Below are 20,988 nucleotides of genomic sequence, written 5' to 3'. Positions count from 1 at the left end.
TGCAGTTGACATGATCATGGTGGGTTTGGGGCGACATCTCCAAGTTCTGTGCTTCTGCAGTTCTCATTGTATGGCCAGCATCACTTCCTTTGTAATCGGGAGAAAACGTTCCAGTGGAACTACACTCTCTCACATTGTACTGATGATTTTTAAAGGGACCGATTTAGAAGCGCCCGGCACAACGCATGCCACACTGTAGTGCAGACACCTCAGAGGTGTTAGGCGAAGTGATGGAGCCAGAACGCTGGCCTCTTCCCCCCAGACAGCTGGCGAACAACTCTTGTCCCCTTACATTTGCTCCCCGTGGATTCGACCTCTAGTCCTGGAAAACTCTGCTTGCCAAACCCTGAGGTTCGAAGAAACTCTAGCACGAACTGAAGTTGCAGCAGGAGCGTCTAGCAGACTCTGTAACTTTCCCTGGAATGAAATAAATAAAGACCGTAACTGCTGAGATAGCTAGCCCCAAGTTATTTTTCGTCCTCTGCAACCAGCCACAAGAGGAAGGAGGAGGGAGAGGGGAGTAACATGTCTTGATCTTTTCCGCAAGGGGCTCCGGGAGAACTCGTCTGGACAGGAGCAACAGCCTCCGCTTCGAACTCAGTGAGATTTTCTCGGCTGGCATTTTGTTTCCTGTAGGCAAAACTGCAAGAGAGTAGAGAGGAGTCCCCAGAGAGGGCTCAGGCTGGCGTCCCGAGCGAGCCAGTCCCCTTCTGCGAGCCTCAAAGTCTCCCCACCCTCTTCGGTCCCCCAGCCTCCTCCCTTTCGAGGGGGGCTGGCAGGAGGCTTCCAAGGCATGATGTGTGTGCGCTCGCGCTCGTGCAAATACGGCCGGAGGAGTCCTGTTCCTCGGGCATTTTCCGAGGAAGTCTGGAGCAATTAGGCTCAGTCCGGGGAGAGCGAGCGAGCGTGCGGGCGGCGCAGCCGGCGTGTCTGGGCCGCCTCGCAGGGAGGGGGGGGCGGCCGGCCGCCCGGCGGCGACCCCGGGCCCCGGCCGCCACCATGGGTTTCGAGCTGGACCGCTTCGACGGCGACGTGGACCCGGATCTGAAGTGCGCCCTGTGCCACAAGGTCCTGGAGGACCCGCTGACCACACCGTGCGGCCACGTCTTCTGCGCCGGCTGCGTGCTGCCTTGGGTGGTGCAGGAGGGCAGCTGCCCCGCGCGCTGCCGCGGTCGCCTGTCGGCCAAGGAGCTCAACCACGTCCTGCCGCTCAAGCGCCTCATCCTCAAGCTGGACATCAAGTGCGCGTACGCGGAGCGCGGCTGCGGCCGGGTGGTCAAGCTACAGGAGCTGCCCGAGCACCTCGAGCGCTGCGACTTCGCGCCCGCGCGCTGCCGCCACGCGGGCTGCGGCCAGGTGCTGCTGCGGCGCGACGTGGAGGCGCACATGCGCGACGCATGCGACGCGCGGCCCGTGGGCCGCTGCCAGGAGGGCTGCGGGCTGCCCCTGACGCACGGAGAGCAGCGCGCGGGCGGCCACTGCTGCGCGCGGGCGCTGCGGGCGCACAACGGCGCGCTGCAGGCCCGCCTGGGCGCGCTGCACAAGGCGCTCAAGAAGGAGGCGCTGCGCGCCGGCAAGCGCGAGAAGTCGCTGGTGGCTCAGCTGGCCGCGGCGCAGCTCGAGCTGCAGATGACCGCACTGCGCTACCAGAAGAAGTTCACCGAGTACAGCGCGCGCCTCGACTCGCTCAGCCGCTGCGTGGCCACGCCGCCCGGCGGCAAGGTAGGCGCCCGCCGCCCGCCCTACCCCCTGCCAGGCTCCCTGGGGACCCAGGGCCTCGTCCCGTCCCTTTGGTTACTGGGATGCCTGGAGTTTTCCGGGAGCAACCCTGCCTCCCTCCTCTTGTATTGCTTGCCAGCTGTCACCAGGAGCAGGTCGCTGAACCCGTCTAAGCTTGGAAATTACGGTCTCCATAGGCTAGAGAAGCGGGGCGAAATAGTTACACCAGCTTCAGGGGTTCTGGAAAGACTAAAAGGAACCCACAACCAAGTGTAGGTTATGCTGAGTCAGAACTATGTTCAAAGTCTTTGCTACTCAGACCAGCTGGGTGATCTTGGAGAAGTCCTTACCCTCTCTTAAGGTCGGAAACCATGGCCCCTGTAGACGTGACACACGGAAAATATTGACACACACTGTATCTGTGCACCCTCAGAGATTCCAAAAAGAATAGAGGGAACCCACAGCCAGTGTAGAGTAAGTTTAGAAGGATGCCAGAAGAGAGGCCTCTGGAGTAAAAGTTGGATTTAGACGTGAGCTTTGCTGCCAACTAGCTGGCTGACCTTGAGCAAGCTACTTAACCTATCTAAAGTTGGAAATTATGATCCCTAGAGATGTGACACAAAGTAGAACACAGCCAGGCACCCTCTGAGGTAGTCGTCCAGAGATTTCAGAAAGAATTAAAGGAAAACCTCCAGCCCCCAAGTATAAAGTAGTAAGTAAATGAGTCTTCTGGAGTTAGAACTGTTTTCAAATTTGGGCTTTTTGCTGACCAGCTGGGTGACCTTGTGGCTTAATCTCCAGGTGCCTCAGTTTCCCTCAATGTATAAGGTTGTTGTCAGCCTTTAGAGAGAAGAATGTATGCCTGGCAGAGAGTAAATGCTTAACAAGCGTTACCCGCAGTTATTTTTAACATCGTCTCCTGAACCATCCCCTTGTCCTGGTAGTCGGTGTAACTGTAACAGCTACCGCCAGTGAGGTCTTACTTTGCTCCAGGCCCTGTCATTTCCTTTTTATTTAGTCAAATAAGGTAGATGAGACACTTCCCCTTTTGTAGATGAAGAAACTGAGGCTCATTGATGGGCCGTCTCTTGCCCAGATCCCAGCTTTCAGATGCAGGGCTGGGTTTTGAACTCGTGTGTGCCAGTCTCTCCAGCTCAAGCTCTTAACTGCTATCACGTTGCCTCTCAGTGTAACCACAAGTTCCATTTACTGAGTGTTTATAATGTGCCAGCAACTGTAGTAATGCACTTTATATGCATTATCTATTTAATCTTTCGAGATGAAGAAACAGACTCTGAGATTAAATATGACTTGTCCAAAATCAAAGTGATTCAGGGGGCAGAGCTGGATTCAGATTCTACCTCTGAGTTTTCAACATGGGGGCATGTTGACATTTTGGGCCAGATAACTGTTGTGGGGGACTCTCTTGTGCATTGCAGGATGTTTAAGCAGCATCCCTGGCCTCTATCCACTAGATGCCAGTAAACCTCCCTACTAAACTGTGACAATCAAATCTTTCCAAATATTGTCAAGTGTCCTCAGGGGGGCAAAATTGCCCAGGTTGAAAACCACTGGTTTTCTGATTACAAAAGTCACATTTCAACAGCTAGTTGCTTTTGCCTTCCTGGAAAGGGGCATGGACCATGTTGCTCCCACTCTGGTTGCTTGCTACAGGTGGTGTGACAGAGAGGGGAACATATTTGCTCGAGGGGCTCCCAGGGGCCCTGTGTCTGCTTTGCCTCCCCCTGCTGTCTCCGTCTCCCAGCCCCCCTCTTCCATACATGCACAGCAGGCCTGCAAGTTTTCCGACCCACCTCCCCCTTCCTGGCCCCTGGCCTGTCTGTCAGCTGCAGCCTCAGCAGCTGGCCAGGTCTGGGCGAAGGGCAAATATTTACAGCTTCGTGGCTCACCCAGGACCGCACAGGCACACAAAAGACTCATGTGAGCCTGCAAGTCACCAAAACAGAGGGCAGAGCTTAGTCTTCAATCAGGCGCCTGGCTTGGGGTGGAGTTCCTGCATTTCTCCCGTTTATGCTGTCATTTGGACTTATTTATTTATAAATAAGCCATTCACTCCAGAGTTTATACATCATTCATTGTTGAACTAGTTTATTATCTCTTCTTGCCTTTCTGTTTTCTTTCTGGAGTGTTGGGGTAAACTCTGTCTCAGGATCAAAAATATGATACTTGAATCAAAAATGCGAATGTTTTTGAAGCTTTGTTGGGTGAGCGGTTAGGATAATCAAGAGTATTAAGCTTAGGCACAAGATGTTGATTTTGAACTTACAGAGAAAGTTTTGTTTTGGAGTTGGATTCCTGCTCGGGACTTTCATGGACTGCAGTGCCAGCCTTGAGTACAGCCAAAGATGGCCTGGCCTGAAAGCTGCCTTGGTTTCTCTGACCTCAGACCCTGGCGTCCTCAGCTGAGGCCTCAGGGAAGCTTACTTCTCTTGCCCCAAAGTTAACCCTCAATGGCCCTCGCTGAGAGCTTTTGCTTTCCTGCGTCAGCCATAAAAAGCCCTCCCACTGGAAGCTGTTTAAGAACTTGTTTATTTCATTGGGCCAACTCCGCTCCTGCTGGGCTGGGTACTGTTTATTCTCTTCCAAAAGGCAGAGAGGATTTATATCGCCTGGAAACTCTCATGTACAGCACTTTTATTATTTTTTTTTATAAGTCCTAATGTTTGCTTCTCTGATACAAGCTGAAATAGATAAGAAACACTCAGAAGATTTTCAATACCAGCTCTTCAGCAGCCTAGAACTTGTTCTATAAATGATCTGGCATTCTTTAAATTATCTTAGGTTTCAATTTTTGACACCTGCAGAGTACTCAGCGTTTGTCAGTGAAGTACCTGCATAGTCATGGCTTCTTCTGTTTTAAAATGTGAGCTAGATCAGGGATTCTCAAACCTTAGCATTATTGGAATCACTGGAGAGCTTGTTGGAACACAGATTCCTGAGTCTCTTCCCTGGAGAGACTAATCTATTAGGGTGGCCTGGAGCCTGAGATTCTGCATTTCTAATGAGCTCTCTGGTGCTGCTAGTCTTTTGAGTAGCTACTGAGCTGGATGCAGAGGTTAGTCTCGAGTACAGAAATAGACCAAACATGTATCCATCTTCTCCACACAGTTAAGGTTTTACTGCTCATTGTCTAAAACCTCCTTCTAAACATTTAAGACCAGGATAAAGTTTTTAAACACTGACTGCCTAGCAGTTAAACAGGTAACCATGGTTTAGAAAAGCATCTCTGACCTCACTGAGGCCACATCTACGCTGCAGCAGACTTGGCGATGCTGCATTTGAGTAAGTTAAAGAGTTTTGCTCTCAGCCTCTGTTTACCACTCTGGCTTATCCACCTATCCTAAAAGCAAAAGCACTCTGGAGCAAAAATTTCTTTGGCTTTCTGGGAAAGGAAAAATTCTGAATGTAACTTTCCTTGTAATTATTAAGAAACTTGATACTCATCCTTGATACCTTTTGCTCTTTGACCCCCACATCTAGGTTATCATTATATCCTGTGGATTTTACCTCCTAATTACATCTTGAATCTGTTCACTGCTCTCTAGATCATTCAGATGGTCACATTGGTCTAAAACAGGGTTTCTCACCCTCAACACTATTAACATTTTGGACTGCATAATTCTTGGTTGTGTGTGTGGTGGTGGTGTCCTGTGCATTGCAGGATGTTTAGCAACACCTCTGGCCTCTATCTACTAAATGCCAGTAGCACTCCCCAAGTAATGACAATCATGTGTATGTATATATATATATATATGTATGTGTGTCAAATATATATATACACACACACACATATGTCTCCAGACATTGCCAAATATCCTCTGGAGGGTAAAATAAGTCTTTGTCTCAACCACCATCATCTCTTGTCTGGACCACATCTGCTCCCTCTACGTGTCTTCTTGTTCCCCTTCAATTCGTTCACCTAGCACCAGAATAACTCTTAGAAATGTAAATCCAGTATCACTCTCCCTTCTTTAACCCTTCTGTGCCCTCCCATTTCTCTCAGTGGCTGTAAGTTCCAGCATGCCGTGGATCCTGCCAGCCTTCACCTGCCTGTATTCTTACCCCCTTCAGTCTCTTCTCTCAGCTTCACTGGTCTCTGAGGGTTCCATGAATATTCCCCTGAGCTCCTGCCTGCCTCCATGCCTTTGCATGTGCTCTTTTCTCTACCTGGAACAGTCTTTCCAAATACTCTTCACTAAGTAACCTGTGAGTTTTCTACCTCTCCTCTCCTGCCCTGACCTTTCTCTTGGCACTTAGGATTTTCTCTTCACTAGATAACCTTTTTATCCTTCCCATCTCAGCTCAAGCATCACCACCACCTTCAGGCAGCCAGGCCTCTCTGACCTCACAGATGACATCTGGTGCCCTGAGACTCTCACTTTGGTACCTCTTCTTCATGTCATTTATCACAGCTCCAGCTAAATAATTGGAAGTGTCTGTCTTGTGCAGGACTGTGTCCCTGGCAGTAGATCCATTGCCAGGTGCACTGTAAGCTCTTGATATGTATTTGCTTGGTGGATGAATTCAACATTGAGGGCTTTCTTGTCAGCCATCAAAACTTTTCAGGTTGTTAACCAAGAGCGGGTTTTTCTGTGACCCTCTCAGTTAACAAAATTGTTTCCAGGTTTGGGGGAGGCATTATTTTTGTTCCACTATATCCACCCAGATCAAGTTTGATACATCCCCAAATCTCAGAAACTATTTTGTCCATTTCAGAACTAGAGGTAAGTGAATGTAACAGACAGTTGTATCAAAAGGTGTTCCAGATGTTTACACACTTTGAAGTGTATCTGTTAAGAGTGTTCAGCATTCAGTATATTTTGTTTCCAAAAAGCTTCAGCAAATAGCCATTCTGTAGTATATCCTAGTTCAGCTGGAAGAATTGCAGGCTGTCACTTCTATTTCATTTCAGTGATTTATAAAGAAAATTAGGATTTGGTTTACAAATGTGACCCAGCTACACTGATTAAATGAGCACAACTGGATGATTTGAGTTGGGAATTATGTTGAAATTTGTCTGAGTGGTTCTTTCTGTGTTCAGAACTGATGATTACCTCTCTGTAAAAATATTTGATGAGTAAGAATCTATTTATAAGGCAATTATGCATTGGACTGTAGACCAAGGAGCTTATAGGAAAGGAAATAAAATTCATTGAGTTCCACTGGGCGCTGCACACTTAAGATGATTTAAATATGTGTACACATTAGCTTCTCACGTTAGCTTCTCTGTCGTCTTCATTAGGTAGACTTGATTCTTTTATGGGAGGGGCAGATTATAAAACAGCTAAATTAAGGCCAGAAGTTAGATTCTAAGTGCAGAGCTGGGATTGTAACTCAGCCTTACCTGACTCTAAGCTTATACACTGTTACCAAAATAAGAAAAGCATTTTTTTCCAGGGGAAGTGCCCTCCTCTGAAGTCTGAGGCAAGCTTCCAAAGGACTGTTATTATATATGCCAAGTACTATGTGGATTGGAGATGAAGATGCATTATTTTATTTCATTCTCAGAAAGACCCTGTGAAGTAGATATTCTTACCTATGACCCATTACCTCCCATATTACAGATAAACGAACAGAAGCTCCAAAGGTTATAATAACTTGCCTAGTGTCCTCCTTTGGCTCATTTTCGTTTGTCTGTTGGCTTCTGGTCCACAGTGATGAAATGTGTTCATCCCATGCCATAATTCCCATTTTCATAGGCCTGGTATAGAGCACATGGAATATAAAACAAAACAGATCCTGGCTATAAAAGAAGTTTAGACAAAATAAATAACAAAGAAATAAAGAGAGGTTATCCTGGATGGAATAGTGGCTCATCTCTTTCATTTTTATCCTAGTAATTTTAAGAGTGGTTAACAGTAGGAACTAAATGAAATCTTTTCAAATGTATTCTTGTGGTTGAGCTTCTCACATTCTTATATCCAGAGTACCAGGTACCTTTGAATACAAAGGTAAAACTGAACAACTTTGACCCATGGGATCAATCAGACACCCATTTGTGTCTTTGAAAACACAAATTTTATTATTCTTTGCTCACCCAAGTCTTTTAGGCATGAGTTAGCTACTGTCTCCACTTAACTAATGGCATCCTAATAAGCCGGTTCTAATAAGAAGGGGAAGTGGTATAACATAATGATTACTCTTGTAAAGAAAATAACTAACAGATGGACCTGAGCAGCCGTTTTTCTCACCCGTGCCGTACATATATTTACAGGGAACTAGAAGGGCAGAGACATGTAACCTTCGTGTGAGAGGGTCCTGCAGCAACTCCACCCCTAGGAAGGGGAGATATGTGTGCAGAGATGAGTCCTGGCCAGAGATGCCAGCCCTAGAAGTTTGCTAAATGCTGTTTTCAGGGGCCCTGTGTCTTTGCTGCATGTGAATCAAGAGAGGGATGAAGTTCCCTCAGGTTGTGTGTCAGGGTTGGATGCAGACCTTGGGACAACGGGCAGGCTCCAGCGTATCCTGAACAGAGCTAGTGTACTGCGTGATGTGAGTATGCAGACTTTGCAATGGGCAATATTGGGGTTCAGGTGCTCTTTCTGTCCTGTCGTTCAGGGACTCTGGGAGTATCTTCTAACCTCCTGTAGCCTTAATTGCCTCATCTCTCAAATGAAATGATGCTGTGCCTGCTGACAGGGTTGTCATTAAGGGAAATGAGATGAAGTACATAAAGGGCACAGTAAGACTTATCAAGCATTTATTGAACAGCTATTTAGCACCTGACACCTATAGAGTTTTAGAGCTTTTCCAAATTGCTGAAGAAACAGAAATTTGACATGGTTGTTATAGAGAAGGAAAGACATTTTACTCAGAGATTCACTGTTTCACTGTGAGCCTCACATTGCCCCTTAAGTGATACATTCCCTGGATTCTATCCTCTGTTTTTCAGTGGTGGGAAATTTATGAAAGAGGAATATTCAAGTCTGTTTCATTGCCTCTGGGTAGCAACTGTGGGCTGAGACCTGGAGGAGGAGGTTAGAGCTTGTGAGGGTTCTAGGGTTAGTATATGTATTTATGTTTGTCCCACCCACGTTAACAATGCTGAGGAGAGGTTGGCCAGGCAAAGCTCCTACCTGCCTATAAGCAAGAACTTATGGTTTTCTGGCTGAAAGCCTTTGCTTGCTTTCTAATCTGGGGAAGAAAATGCTTCAGGTTGGATAATTGGATGTTTAAATTTCAAAAACTCAAACTACCCTGTCTTCATCTGTTTGGGCTGCTATAACAAAACTACCATAAACTGGGTAGCTTATAAAAAACAGAAACTTATTTCTCACAGTTCTGGAGGCTGGGAGGCCCAAGATCAAGGTGCTGGCAGATTGATTTAGTGTCTGGTGAGGGCCCACTTGCTTGTTCATAGATGGCCGTCTTTTCTCTGCCTTCTCACGTTGTGGGAGGGGTGAGAGGTCTCTCTCGGGCCTCTTTTATAAGAGTACTAATCCCTAATCACATCCCAAAGGCACCATCTGCTAATTCCATCACCTTGTGGGGTAAGATTTCAACGTATGAATGTTGGGGGGACACAAACATTTAGACCATAGCAAACCTCTTAGTCTATCAAGTGAAAATGTTAAGATGCTGTAGCATCTTAAATATTTGTTGTTTCGGGTTGGAGGTGAAGCATTGCTCATGAATGTTCACCAAAAAAGCTTGTGAGTCAGTGACAACAATTAGAGATGCAAATTGGAAATCAGTCTCATGGAAATAGAAAATTAGACATTTAGGGATTTTTCTGGTTATTTAAATATAGTAGCAAACTAATTTGGGTGGTGAGGGGGAACTAGGGAAGTACTGAAAAATTTTTACTAATTTCCGTTACATTGGTTTTAGAAAATATCTTGTTTGGCTTATGGATGTGTGTGTATTATTCTGTAGATTTTATGACTCTGGAAGAACTATCTTTGTTCCTTTCTACTTGTTTCCCCATTCCCTTTGTCTCTTTTCACCCTCTGTATACCTATTTGGTGACAGGTACATCCTGCAAATACTTCCGTTGACCATCTTGGCCAGTTTCATTTATTTTCAAGCACGATCTCCATGACTGTTTTCGGTCTTGGGCTTGAATGGTTTCTTCTTCTGTTCTTCTTCCAAGAATCCCTTCTTGGGAACTGGAGTTTAAAGAAGGGGTTGGTCCAAACTGGTTCACCATTAAAAGTTACAAGGTTTGAACTAGCAAGAGGACAAGAGCCTCTGCGTGTAAGGAGTGAAGACGCCACCAGTTCTCAGCACAGCAGTTCTGCCAGCCACCTCTCCCTCCTGGTCTCCCAGCCCCCGCTTCTGCACATTCTACTTGGAGACTGCCAAATACACAGCACTTTCATGTCACCTGTCAGCAGACAGAGCTGTTTCCCAGCTGCGTGAGTCTCTGAGAGCTTTGCATAAGCTAAGGCTGAGAGGTGTCATTTCACCCCAGATGCAGGGACTATCGGTCAGTTTCTTAAAACCCGCTGGGCAGCTTTCCAGTCTAGCCAGTTCTCTGCTGTGAGTCCCACAACTGCAATCATTGGGAAACACCCATCACTGGGAAGAAAGGAGTTTTTGGAAAGCATTCACATTGACAGTGGCATGGTAGGACTCTGGGAGCTGACACACTGGTTAGGAGATGGCACGCATCCAGGCTTCTGAGGCCGGATTGTTTGGAAGAGAATGGTGACAGAGAAATACTAAAAAGTAAAGGGACTTTGCCCATAGAAGACGGTTCACATTCTTGGATGCTTAAAAAAAAAAAAAAAAAACCAGCCCCATAAGGTGTCCTTTTGACAGTCAAAGTACACTCTTTATTTTTCACTGTGCCTTTTTCCCCCCAAATTCTTATCCAGTTAGACCTTGAGCTGAAAGTTGAGCAGATGATGTTTCAGATAATTTCAACATTGATCCAGTAGTTACGTGTTTGAATATGCTTTTTAAAGCAGAATCAACTGTTTATCCCTGAAAAGTGAGCTTCCATTTCTACTTATGATTTACTGGCTTATTAAGTGCTTTGAGTGGTTCATGTCCTTGTTTAGGTCTCCATGTCCCCTTCTCTAAGGTTACTGTATCTGTACCATTTCTCAGTCCTGAAGACCTAACCTCCCGGGGAGACCCTACGTTGCACTAGGAGCCCAGCTACCTTCTTGACTAGGGTTCTGGGGTGGGGGCTAGGGTGCTGAGGATCTGTTAGAGCTTCCTGCCCCAAGGAAACAGTGCTATCACTGGACTCCTGCACATGACCGGAGTCTTCGTTCTCCACTCCCACTCCAGGCTCTCGGTGAGAGCTCCTCAAGTCTCCTGGGTCCTGGCTACTGAAGGGAGGAGACTCTGGCCATCTGGGAGGAGTCGTAGAACAGGGGGCAGCTCTACAAAAAGCTACCTCACTTCCATCTGTTATTGCTGGTTTTCTTCTATTCTTTGCCACCTTTTCTTCTGAACCCGTCAAGACCCATTGATGTGGTAGAACTTGGAGCAGTCCCTAGTGTCTAGCAATCCCCAAGTACCCCGTGCTCCCCAATCCCCAGCTCTCTTCTGCCTGCACTGTTCTTGAATTTGTTTCCCTTATCCTGTTGTGAGCCAACATCTGTTTTGCATCCCCTTTGCTCCTCTAGCCACCTCCTTCCAGGCCTGGGCATGTCATGTGTCTGATTTTCCCCTCTGATGGCCCCCAGCCCACTTGGGTGGTATCGTCTGCCTATCTCCTCTGCACTCCACTGGGAGCCCAGGCTGAGCTGCTCCCTAGTCTTCCTCCTCTTGTCTCCCTCCCACCACCTCCAGAATAATCACTGTTTAGGGGGCTTACTCCAGCAGTCTCCTAGAATGGGCCACTCTTTCTCCAGTTGTGGAAAAAGAGAGATGTAGTGATGAGGAATATATAACAATATTTATTTACTTAACTTCAAGTCCCAGCTCTCCTGAACTTGCTTTAGATTGACTGAATTAATTTAGGATTAGGTGTCCTCCATTGTTTGGATTTTATGGAAGAGTAATTTATGTGGTCAGTGACCTCAGCACTGAGCTGAATGTCCATCTCAGCACTGTGCCTTGTGCTTTGAGCAGTTATTATTAGCCAGGCACTGTACTGAGGCACTTTGTGGGTATTACTTCCCTGTGGGTAATATCTATCCATGCTTTACAATAACCCTGTGATGTGAGAAGAAACCATTATTATCCCCATTCTATGGCTGAAGAAACCAATCTCAGGTTCTGACTCTGAAGTCCAAGATCTTAACCTCTATGCTGTTCCAGTCAAGGGTGTGATATTCTAATGATAGTTTTTCAGGGTATACTAGACACTCTTAATCTTTACAGTTATTATTGCATAGTCCAAAGAAGGCTTACTTACAAATCTAATTAAAAAATAAATTAGATGTCTAATCCTTCATGCAGGATCAGTGTTTTGAAGCAGAGGGATTTAGGATACAGTGCACGAAGAGCATGGGTGTTGGGGTCATGTGGACCCAGGTTCCAATTTTGACCCTCCCACTTTGCCATTATATGATCTTGAGCAAGTACATGATTCTCCCTGAGCCTCAGTTTAGAGCATTGATGTAATGCCTGTTTCAAAAGGCATATATGTTGGTTAATTAGTTGTTTATTTGAAGTAGGGCCCTTTCCCCTTGTTGTTTTACTACATCTGGACATTGAGAAAATTACAAAGTATGGGTTATGATAAGCTACCCAAACAGACCAATACTGGCTAAGATTTCCTTTAAATGAAAGATGCCACTGTATAGCACAATGTCTGTGAACACCCAGGAAAGCAGCATTGATGAGAGCCTTTGCCCTTATCCAGTTTATACCTCTCTTCAACTGATGGAATGTAATTGAATGAGAATCATTTAAATACACTCTATCCTGAAGCATATTGGGTCCAGAACACGTTAAATCGTTTAATAGAGATAAATGTTAATATGTTAAATGTGTTGTATGAAGTCTAGTGTTTAAAAGCTCTATTATTTCTTCTGAAAAATTAGAAATTAATCTTAAGTAGTTAAGATTGTTTGAGGGTAGGGGAGTGGAAACAAAAAACAAGAATCAAGCTTGGGGTATCAGAGAATAGAAAATGACTTTTGGTAATTAGATGGAGAAATAAAAGCAATTCAGCCCAGACTGAACATTTACTTTATTCCTCCCCGTATCCTGTGTTGAATCTTCCACATATTGCTTTACTGCTGTAAATCAGTCATAAAATAGGCATTGCAACCTAAAGCCAACATCTGACCCTCCTGGACAGCAGACTAGATCAAGATGATGTAGAAAATAAAAACATTCTCTCTTCCCAGTGGTTGCATCTGTCAAGGAAGCATAGAAGGTCAACTATGTTCAAAAATGTTCTTTGCAAGCTGCCGTTTGGCTGAGGAATGTTGTGTTTCAGACATTGTCTCCCTTGTCCATTGAGAACGATCTCTGAAGCCAGGGCTGGCCTTAGATGTCTTTGCGCATCTCGGATAGGGTCTTCTGGAAGTAAATAGTTCAGTAAATCGTTTGGAATTTTGTTCTGACGTTGGTCTCCTGGGTAAGCCCTTTAATCGGTGCCTTTTTGGAACTTTTAAAAAATGTTAACAATTGAACCATCTGAATGGGATCTGAGATGTTGCTAGGCTACGTGGAATTATTTTTTTACTTTTTGCACTAAAAGAGAGTAGTATAGAAGAGTAAATAAGGTGTGCAATTGGACAACATGAGTTTGAATCCCAGCTCAACCTTTTATTGGCTCTTTGACATGGCACAACTTCCTTAATCACTCTCTCTTAGTCTTACCACCTGTATAGAGGATGGTAATAGTGCCTATTTATAAGATTGGTTGGGTTAGTAAATGAAATAAAACACTTATTAAGTGCTCAATATAGTGTCCAGCATATAGTGAGCAACCAATAAATGTTAACTGTTATAATTGTTAGTGCAGTATATCAACATTATTTTCTCTTTCTTTCTTTCTTTCTTTCTTTCTTTCTTTCTTTCTTTCTTTCTTTCTTTCTTTCTGTCTTTCTTTCTTTCTTTCTTTCTTACTTTCTTTCTTACTTTCTTTCTTTCTTTCTCTCTCTCTTTCTCTTTGGAATAAGTGCTTATCACACAGTAGATTAAAACTAATCTTTTTAATCATTTGATTGTGAATTCTTTGTGCATCATCTGAGATTGTCAAACTAAAGCCATCTGCCTTGGATTACTGTGTGACTGTGCAGTTTCTATCACTGATAAGTTATGAAAGCCAGGCATGTAAGATATGTAAGACAGCTTATTCATATTCCCATGTATTTCTAACTTTTTCACCCCTCTAAATAGCAAAGCAGAGAATGGACTTACTCAGATTTTCAGTGTCCAAAGCAGAAAGATATAAACTGTTTCAGCTTGAGAATCATCATGTTTACATCTCAAAACTATTAGGTTAACTCTGAATTTTTATTCTGTTATGGCAGTGGAAGTTATTGCCTGTTAATTTGTTATTGCTCAAATTAGTTATAAAAATTGATAGCTTTGATAGATACTTTGGATAGTAGGCTGTTTATTGGAAAATTTCTTAAAAATCAATAAAATAGGCTGCCATTAAAGAGGCTCTTCTGTTTTTTGTTAGGCACAGTAGCTTGATAGAGACTAGCTAGTCTTTTAGATTAAAATTCTGTGTTTTATATATTGAGTAAATGATCCTTCGGAAATGAATGTTGTGTTATTCTTATAGGACACCCAGTTCTGAGTGTCTTTGCTGCTGATAAATTACCTTTTTTTTTTTTTTTTTTTTTACTGTGTCTTTGTAATTGATGTTTAGGCTCATGTGAAGTTTTTGAAAGAATTTTTAATTCAGCTGTGTATTAACTAGTCATGAAAAAGAGCTGTGGTTACTAAGAACTTTAAGCATGGAGATAATTCTACATAGTGAGGCCCATTAATCTTTAATAATTTTTTTTTGGCTCTATTGGGCACAGTTCTGGCCAAATATGGAACCGTAGTCGCACATTAACAACTATAGCAATAAACGAAGCAATGCTCTGGAAAACCCATGGGGCACTGCAGGTAGGAACAATGATTTCCTTTGCCAATGTGGTGGAGTCAGTTACTTACATTCTTGCCATTCAGATTTTTCCATTTATTTCTCCAAAAAAGGAAGAAGACAAAAGTTTTATCAGGAAGCAGTAAATATCAGAATAAGATCTCTTTTGTGATAAGTTACCAGTATTGTTTCTAAAACAGCTTATTATGAAATATTTCATGTTTTAAAAAAATACTGCATTTAAACAATACCATATGTAAACAAAAAACATAAGTGAAGCAAATGCAAGTTTGCATTATATTATAGTCAGGACGTGTGACATTTTGTTCATCATTTATATAATTGGAAACATTTCAGAGGTACATCAGAGAGTTTGATGTTTATGTCAAAGAATGTTAAGTGACAGTTTACACTTAAGGTTAAATCTATTTTTATTCCTCTGTCATTTGAGAATGTCAGTTGAGGTGCCTGGCATCTCCAGCCCTTTTAGCTGTTGAATACTGTGCCTGTGTGACCAGCCTGGGTGACTTCTACTTGTTTGATTTAAAGAGGTTCATATAGACCAGCCTTAAACAGAGTGTTTTCTGTTAAACAGCTCTGAATCTCATATGGATTGGACAGTAATTACTTTGTGAAAATGTCCTTCCCCCTTTTCAGTGCAATTCAGGATTTTCCGTTTTCTCTCTGTGTTTGCATCTGACTTTTCATGCACTGTTTTCCCCCAAGTGTCCCAAACAGAGATGACTATTGATGGGCCATGCATGTGCTCAAACTTCCGAGAGGATTGCTATTTGAACCTTCCATGACATTACATGAATGCTGCTGTTGAGAAGGGTTGAGAAACAAAGAAAGTGGCCGTCTAGACAGCCTGCGTACAAAAGATACATTTGCAGACCAAGGAGTCATTGATAGAAAATGTTCATTAGGCATGTCTGGACATCTGCAGACATTCTTATGTGGTCATTCCAGGGTTAGACGGTATCTAAAATGTCTGCAACCTCCTAAACACAGGACAGAATTTCAGATTGGGTTCCAAAAGTTTCCTTGGTTAAACTTCCCAAGAGACGTAGGATTTGTAATGATCAGCTCAGTAGTCCACGAGGCCACTTAGATAGAAAGAAAATGCCTACCATCTATTTCCTGTTTGTAAATAAAATTTTGTACTTATTTATTTCCTACAGGGTGAAGAAACCAAAAGCTTGACACTGGTCCTGCATCGGGACTCTGGCTCCCTGGGATTCAATATTATTGGTGGCCGGCCATGTGTGGTACGTTAATTGCTAAAATGTGTTTTTCCTTTCCCTGGTGTAACTGGAAAGGTCAAGGTTTGGGGGATGAAGAGTAGGAAACCTTGCTCACTTCATTCTGTTCTCTATAATTAGAGGTCATTCCTCAACATCTTCACACTAAGGGATTTTTATTTCATTATGGTTTCCTAAAATAGCATTGTCCTAGTAATATAGCAGCTAATTCAAACTGGTTAGCTTTGGGGGTACATTTCTGGTTGTGCAGCAATTGGGCTGAATGAAGTTCTGTCTGGTATAAGCAGTTGGAACTGGGTAACTGGTCACCCTCCTAGGCTGAGCTGGAGTGTCGGCTGCAAAACTAGAAGGCCCGTCTTGAGTTCAGCTCTGTCAGCTCTTCATCAGTCAGCGATATGGCATCCCTTTAATTTTTCTTGCCACTGTGGCTCTCTGGCTACCCTGTTTATCATCAGCCCCTCCTCTAGAAAGAAGAGGTCACATTCAAATATGTCAGTTTAACTGCGAGTAAAATGTCCACAGAAAGGGCTCTGGGGAGTAGCAAGGATGTGTTTCAGGATCTCACCTTTCACGGGGGATTATCTGAATGCGTATCAACTGCTGCTCTTTTCTTTTGCTGACCATTTCCTACAGTCAAAGGAAAGGAAAAGAAAATCAAATTCACTCATTCAGTAACTGAGCATTGAACACAGGTTGTTTGCTAGGGGCTGGGAAGATACAGTGGAGGCCAGGGAGACTGGGTCCCTGTGGTCATTGGATTTATGTCCTTGTGGGGACATCAGGCAAGAAGCAAGTAAATACAACTATAGATTGGGAGAAATGCATTGAATGAGAGAAATGGGAGGATGGCAAATGGTAGATACCAAGAAGCCAAGGGTGTCGCCAGCAGGGGTAGTCGGGACAGAGAGGAGAAGATATTATTAGGCTGAATCCTCAAGGATGAGAAGATGCCAGCCATTCAGATATGGCTGATGTTTGCCCTGCCTTCATGGAGCTCCTGTCTAGAAGGGGAGACTGATGAGTTGGCAGAGGATGGCACTGCTCTGGTTGATGTGTTCTGTGTCTGGGTTCAGCTATAAATGTCCTGGGCACTAGCTAACCCTAGTTAGGGTTAGGGAACTTGGCAACTCATGCAAAGCCTGGAGCAGAGGCAGAGCTAGGAGTTAGGGTAAGGAGAGGGTGGTTAGAGTTGAGGGGTGGGCTTTGGAAAGTGGTCAGAAAACAGGAACCTGATTCCAAAGAGCCTAATGAATCCTAGGGTCTAGGGTTTGAATTATCTAGGGCAGTGAATGGCCAACACATGGCTTAAGTTGAAGGGAGGGACATAAAGAGAATGATGATTAAATTCCCTTTGCTTTTGGCCAAAGTCATGGTTTCAAAAACAAATGAAAAAAATGGTTTATTAAAGAAATGACAGCTTAGTTATGAGTGATATGTAGTTGTTAAAATGATGAACATGTGTCTGTCTTATAAAACATACATCTAAAAAAGACCATTTTAAATAATAAACTTAAATGATAAATGTGAAGGTGCATGGGGGCAGGGATAATTCCCACTTTGCGGAACCCCAGGGATGTGCTCACATAGTTGTGTTTTTCTCATTATTTCTGTGGAATTCTTAAGAAACTGTAGAATCGTGGAGTTTGGCCTATTTTTGGTTTTGCCTTGTATCAGTAGACTGAGATCCCTGCTGCATGTCATCATGGGCTATTCTGATCTAGTTCTTGTGCCAGGGGTCAGCTCTCTCCAGCTCTTTGAGGGGGTGAGTGAGCAAATGGGGGCTCAAGCATCTTAGCAGTTGACCCCAAGAAACAGCAGGACCAGAACTTGGACCAGTGTCCACCACCTTATCATCGAGAACATGTTTTGCTGTTTAGCAGAAATAACAGTTGGCTGGACTTGGTTTACGTTCATGATTATTATTCTCTCCCACAACCGTTGTTACCAGTTTTAAGAAACAACTTCAATAAACTAAGATTCACTTCACTGTTAGACGTTTCAGAGGCAGCTGCAGCTAGATGAGCTCAAAACAGGAAGACCTGTTCTCTGCCTTGGCTTGAACTGCACCAAAGTCCAGTGTTAGAAACGCTTGAAATGGACAGACCTGTCTGTGGCTGGGTGATTAAGAAACCTACCTGTTAAAATGATTGAAGGTGGTGGTTGGTTTCTACACCTCACCAGGGGTGAAGGGACATTCCGGCCTCACTGGGATACTGTATAGTTCTTCCCCATGCTTATCAAAGAGCACATTTTAGGTTATCTTCTTTTCCTTTAAAACTGATTTAAGCATAAGCCAGACCTGATTGTGTAGCTTACATAAATGCTCTAAGTTTACGTGGCCTTTTTGTAAGAACTACATGCATGTCCCCCAGAGGAAAATTTAATTCCACATGCATGTGTTTGCCATAGTATTTTTAAAATCTTGTCCCGATTAGCAGAAATAACATAATGAAACCTAAATGTATTCTGCACTATTGCCTGGAAAATCTGGCAGGTCACTGAGTACATACTAAAAAGCAAAGATGAGCAACAGTGCACACACATTGTTACTTATGGGAAGTGGAATGCAGTAAAATGTTTGTGTTTCCCAAGGAATTCCTGTGTTAGATGCTTGATTGGGTTGTGAAATAGCTTAGCCCGAGGCTCTGACATAAGGCTTTTCATTGCATGATGTGGTATATAATGGTGTTAGCCAAATCACATCATTCATTCATTGGTTCTCATATTCCTAAAGAAACAGCAGCCAGTCTGGTGTATCAGACCTTTCATTTAAGCCTTTGGCAAGTGTACTTCATTGTCAGGTACCCCTGGGATGAAAACAATCCCTTTCATTTTTTTTTTTTTTATATACTCAAGCCGGCAAAACAAAATAAATCCTGAGTCATGTTAGTTCACCTTGATAAATAGCTCTAACTTAAAATGTGTTAGGAGGGGAGCCAAAGAAAGAATAAAGAGATGTCTTTTAAGAGAAAAATCTAGCTATCAAGAATAGACTTGATCTGGTTTTCTTTGATTTTTTGCTTTCTGTGTTTTTTATGTTCTGTTCCCATACCCCACAACTGTTTTAATTTAACCCAAATTCTGGTTTTTGGTCTCGCCTGAACCAAAAACCAGATCCTCTCTGATTTGTGCTTAAACTTTCTAGTACTCTTTAAGAATAATTATGCACAGCGAGTTTTTTGCAAAACAAACCAAAGCCAAAATCCTATCCCCTATCTCCCTCTTTCTTTTTATCCAAGAAATGCAAAGTGGTTAAATCAGAGTAAACACAAATCTCTTTTCTTTTGATATATTGGCATCACCTCTTAGGGAACTCAGCTTGTTCATAAATCTTTCGTGGTCCATTGAGACTCTTCAAGTTCCACGAGTGGAATATTCCATAGTCTGAAATGTTGGACTTCTGAATTTATTGTATTTTGAGGGGTTTTTTTAGTGGGAGACAGTATTACACATAGAGCTTGTGCAAGAGAATCAGCCCTACCTCTGTTTGAAATCGAGTTATGTTACTTTTTAACTGTTTTACCTTGGGTAAGTTACTTAACCTCTCTCAGTCCCAGGTTTTTCATCTGTGGAATGGATAATAATAGTACTTACTGCTTGCAGTTATTGTGAGGATTGAACGATGCACATAGAGCACTCACTGTGTCACTGGTACCTGGTAAATAGAAGTTGCTCTACAGCTTTGTACTTACATTTGAGGTGTGTATTACTTACATTTGTACTTACATTTGAGGGGGGAGCTACACAGGTACTTCAGACTAGTGCATCAGTAAAGCTGCTGTGAGAGAGAAAGGAGGCTCATAGACATTCAGACAGTAAAGGGTTAGTGTGCAGCAGGCCTGTGCAGAGCACTGTGATGTTAGGCAGGGACGCCTTCTGAGAATTGCTGATCTAACACAGCACCCATAGTCTTGCTGACCCTTCTCTTGGAAGAGTGTTGATGGAATCCAGATGGCAGTCAGAGACATATCTTTGTCATGTGGGGATAAATGTTGGGAAAAACACTTAATGCCCATTTTAGACTGCGATTTTGGTTTCTTTTGATGAATCATATAACATTTGACTGTGCGTGTGCGTGTTTGGGGGGGTGAGGAGGGAGGGAGAGACGGGCCCTGGAATGTGCACTTATCCCTTTCCCTCTTTAGACTATAGAGTGTATTGCTGTTTAAAGGGGAAAATGTTGTATTGCATAGTTCTTTTTTACAAATGGAATTTTTATATATTTATATGCAGATTAATTGTTATTGAAATAGATCTTCTATGGCAAGGAATTTACCATGACAGTAAATTCTGGAATTTTTGTGGAACACTTTGAGCTTACTTTTCAAACGATTTTGTTTGGAAACAATACATGCTTGTGCCATTTAATTTATAAATCCATCTGTTAATCACTAGAAATTTAATCCATGTATTTGGAGAGAATTCATCACAGTGCTGTTTGGAATGGAGTTCGTGAACAAACTGTGAGGGGTTTTTTTATGAGCTTGTTGGAGCCTTTTGATTTCTAGGGAAGGCAGGAGTTTGAGGAGTGAGCTGTCTTCTTTCCCAGAAAATTTCAGTCCTGACGTATAATTCAAAGATCTAAAGGGATTTAAGGAGGTTGGAGATCAGAATTTATTAGGATTGGGGCAGCAGTGATGGGCTTTTCTGATGCAAATAAGAACAAAAACAAAATACTTGTTTTTACAATGAGATTATTAAATATTTCAAGCTTAATAATACTCTGTGCAGGTGAAGATATAGAGAAACACTCTGTCTAATGATCTTTCAGTGCAAATTCTCTGGAGGGCAATTTGGCAATATCTATCAAATGTACATTTCCTTTGACCCAACAGTTCCATTGCTAGGGATTTGCTTGAGCTATATGCTAGCAAAGATATTTCAAAATGTAGGTGTGAGGGTATTATCACAGCATTGTCTCTAGTAGCAACAACTGGAAACGGTGCTAGATATCTGTATGTTGGTATACTGTTCAGCCACTTAAATAAATAGGTAGACATGTGGGATTGATGGTGGAAGATCTCCAAG

At 43.3% G+C, this 20,988-nt stretch overlaps 1 protein-coding gene across 1 annotated transcript in view; it reads left to right on the top strand.

Annotated features, from left to right (window-relative positions):
- The first annotated feature begins 955 nt into the window (after positions 1-955).
- PDZRN3 (PDZ domain containing ring finger 3) overlaps positions 956-20,988 on the top strand; it is a 231,254-nt gene continuing 211,221 nt past the window's right edge. The window contains exons 1-2 of the mRNA XM_063114649.1: positions 956-1,722; positions 15,880-15,966. Coding sequence (XP_062970719.1) covers positions 1,000-1,722; positions 15,880-15,966 — 810 coding nt within the window. The 5' untranslated portion in view covers positions 956-999. The remainder of the gene's footprint in view (positions 1,723-15,879; positions 15,967-20,988) is intronic.

This window comes from Cynocephalus volans, chromosome 11 (genome assembly GCF_027409185.1).
Source record: "Cynocephalus volans isolate mCynVol1 chromosome 11, mCynVol1.pri, whole genome shotgun sequence".
NCBI lineage: Eukaryota > Metazoa > Chordata > Mammalia > Dermoptera > Cynocephalidae > Cynocephalus > Cynocephalus volans.
This window is presented reverse-complemented; position numbering and strand designations above follow the sequence as displayed.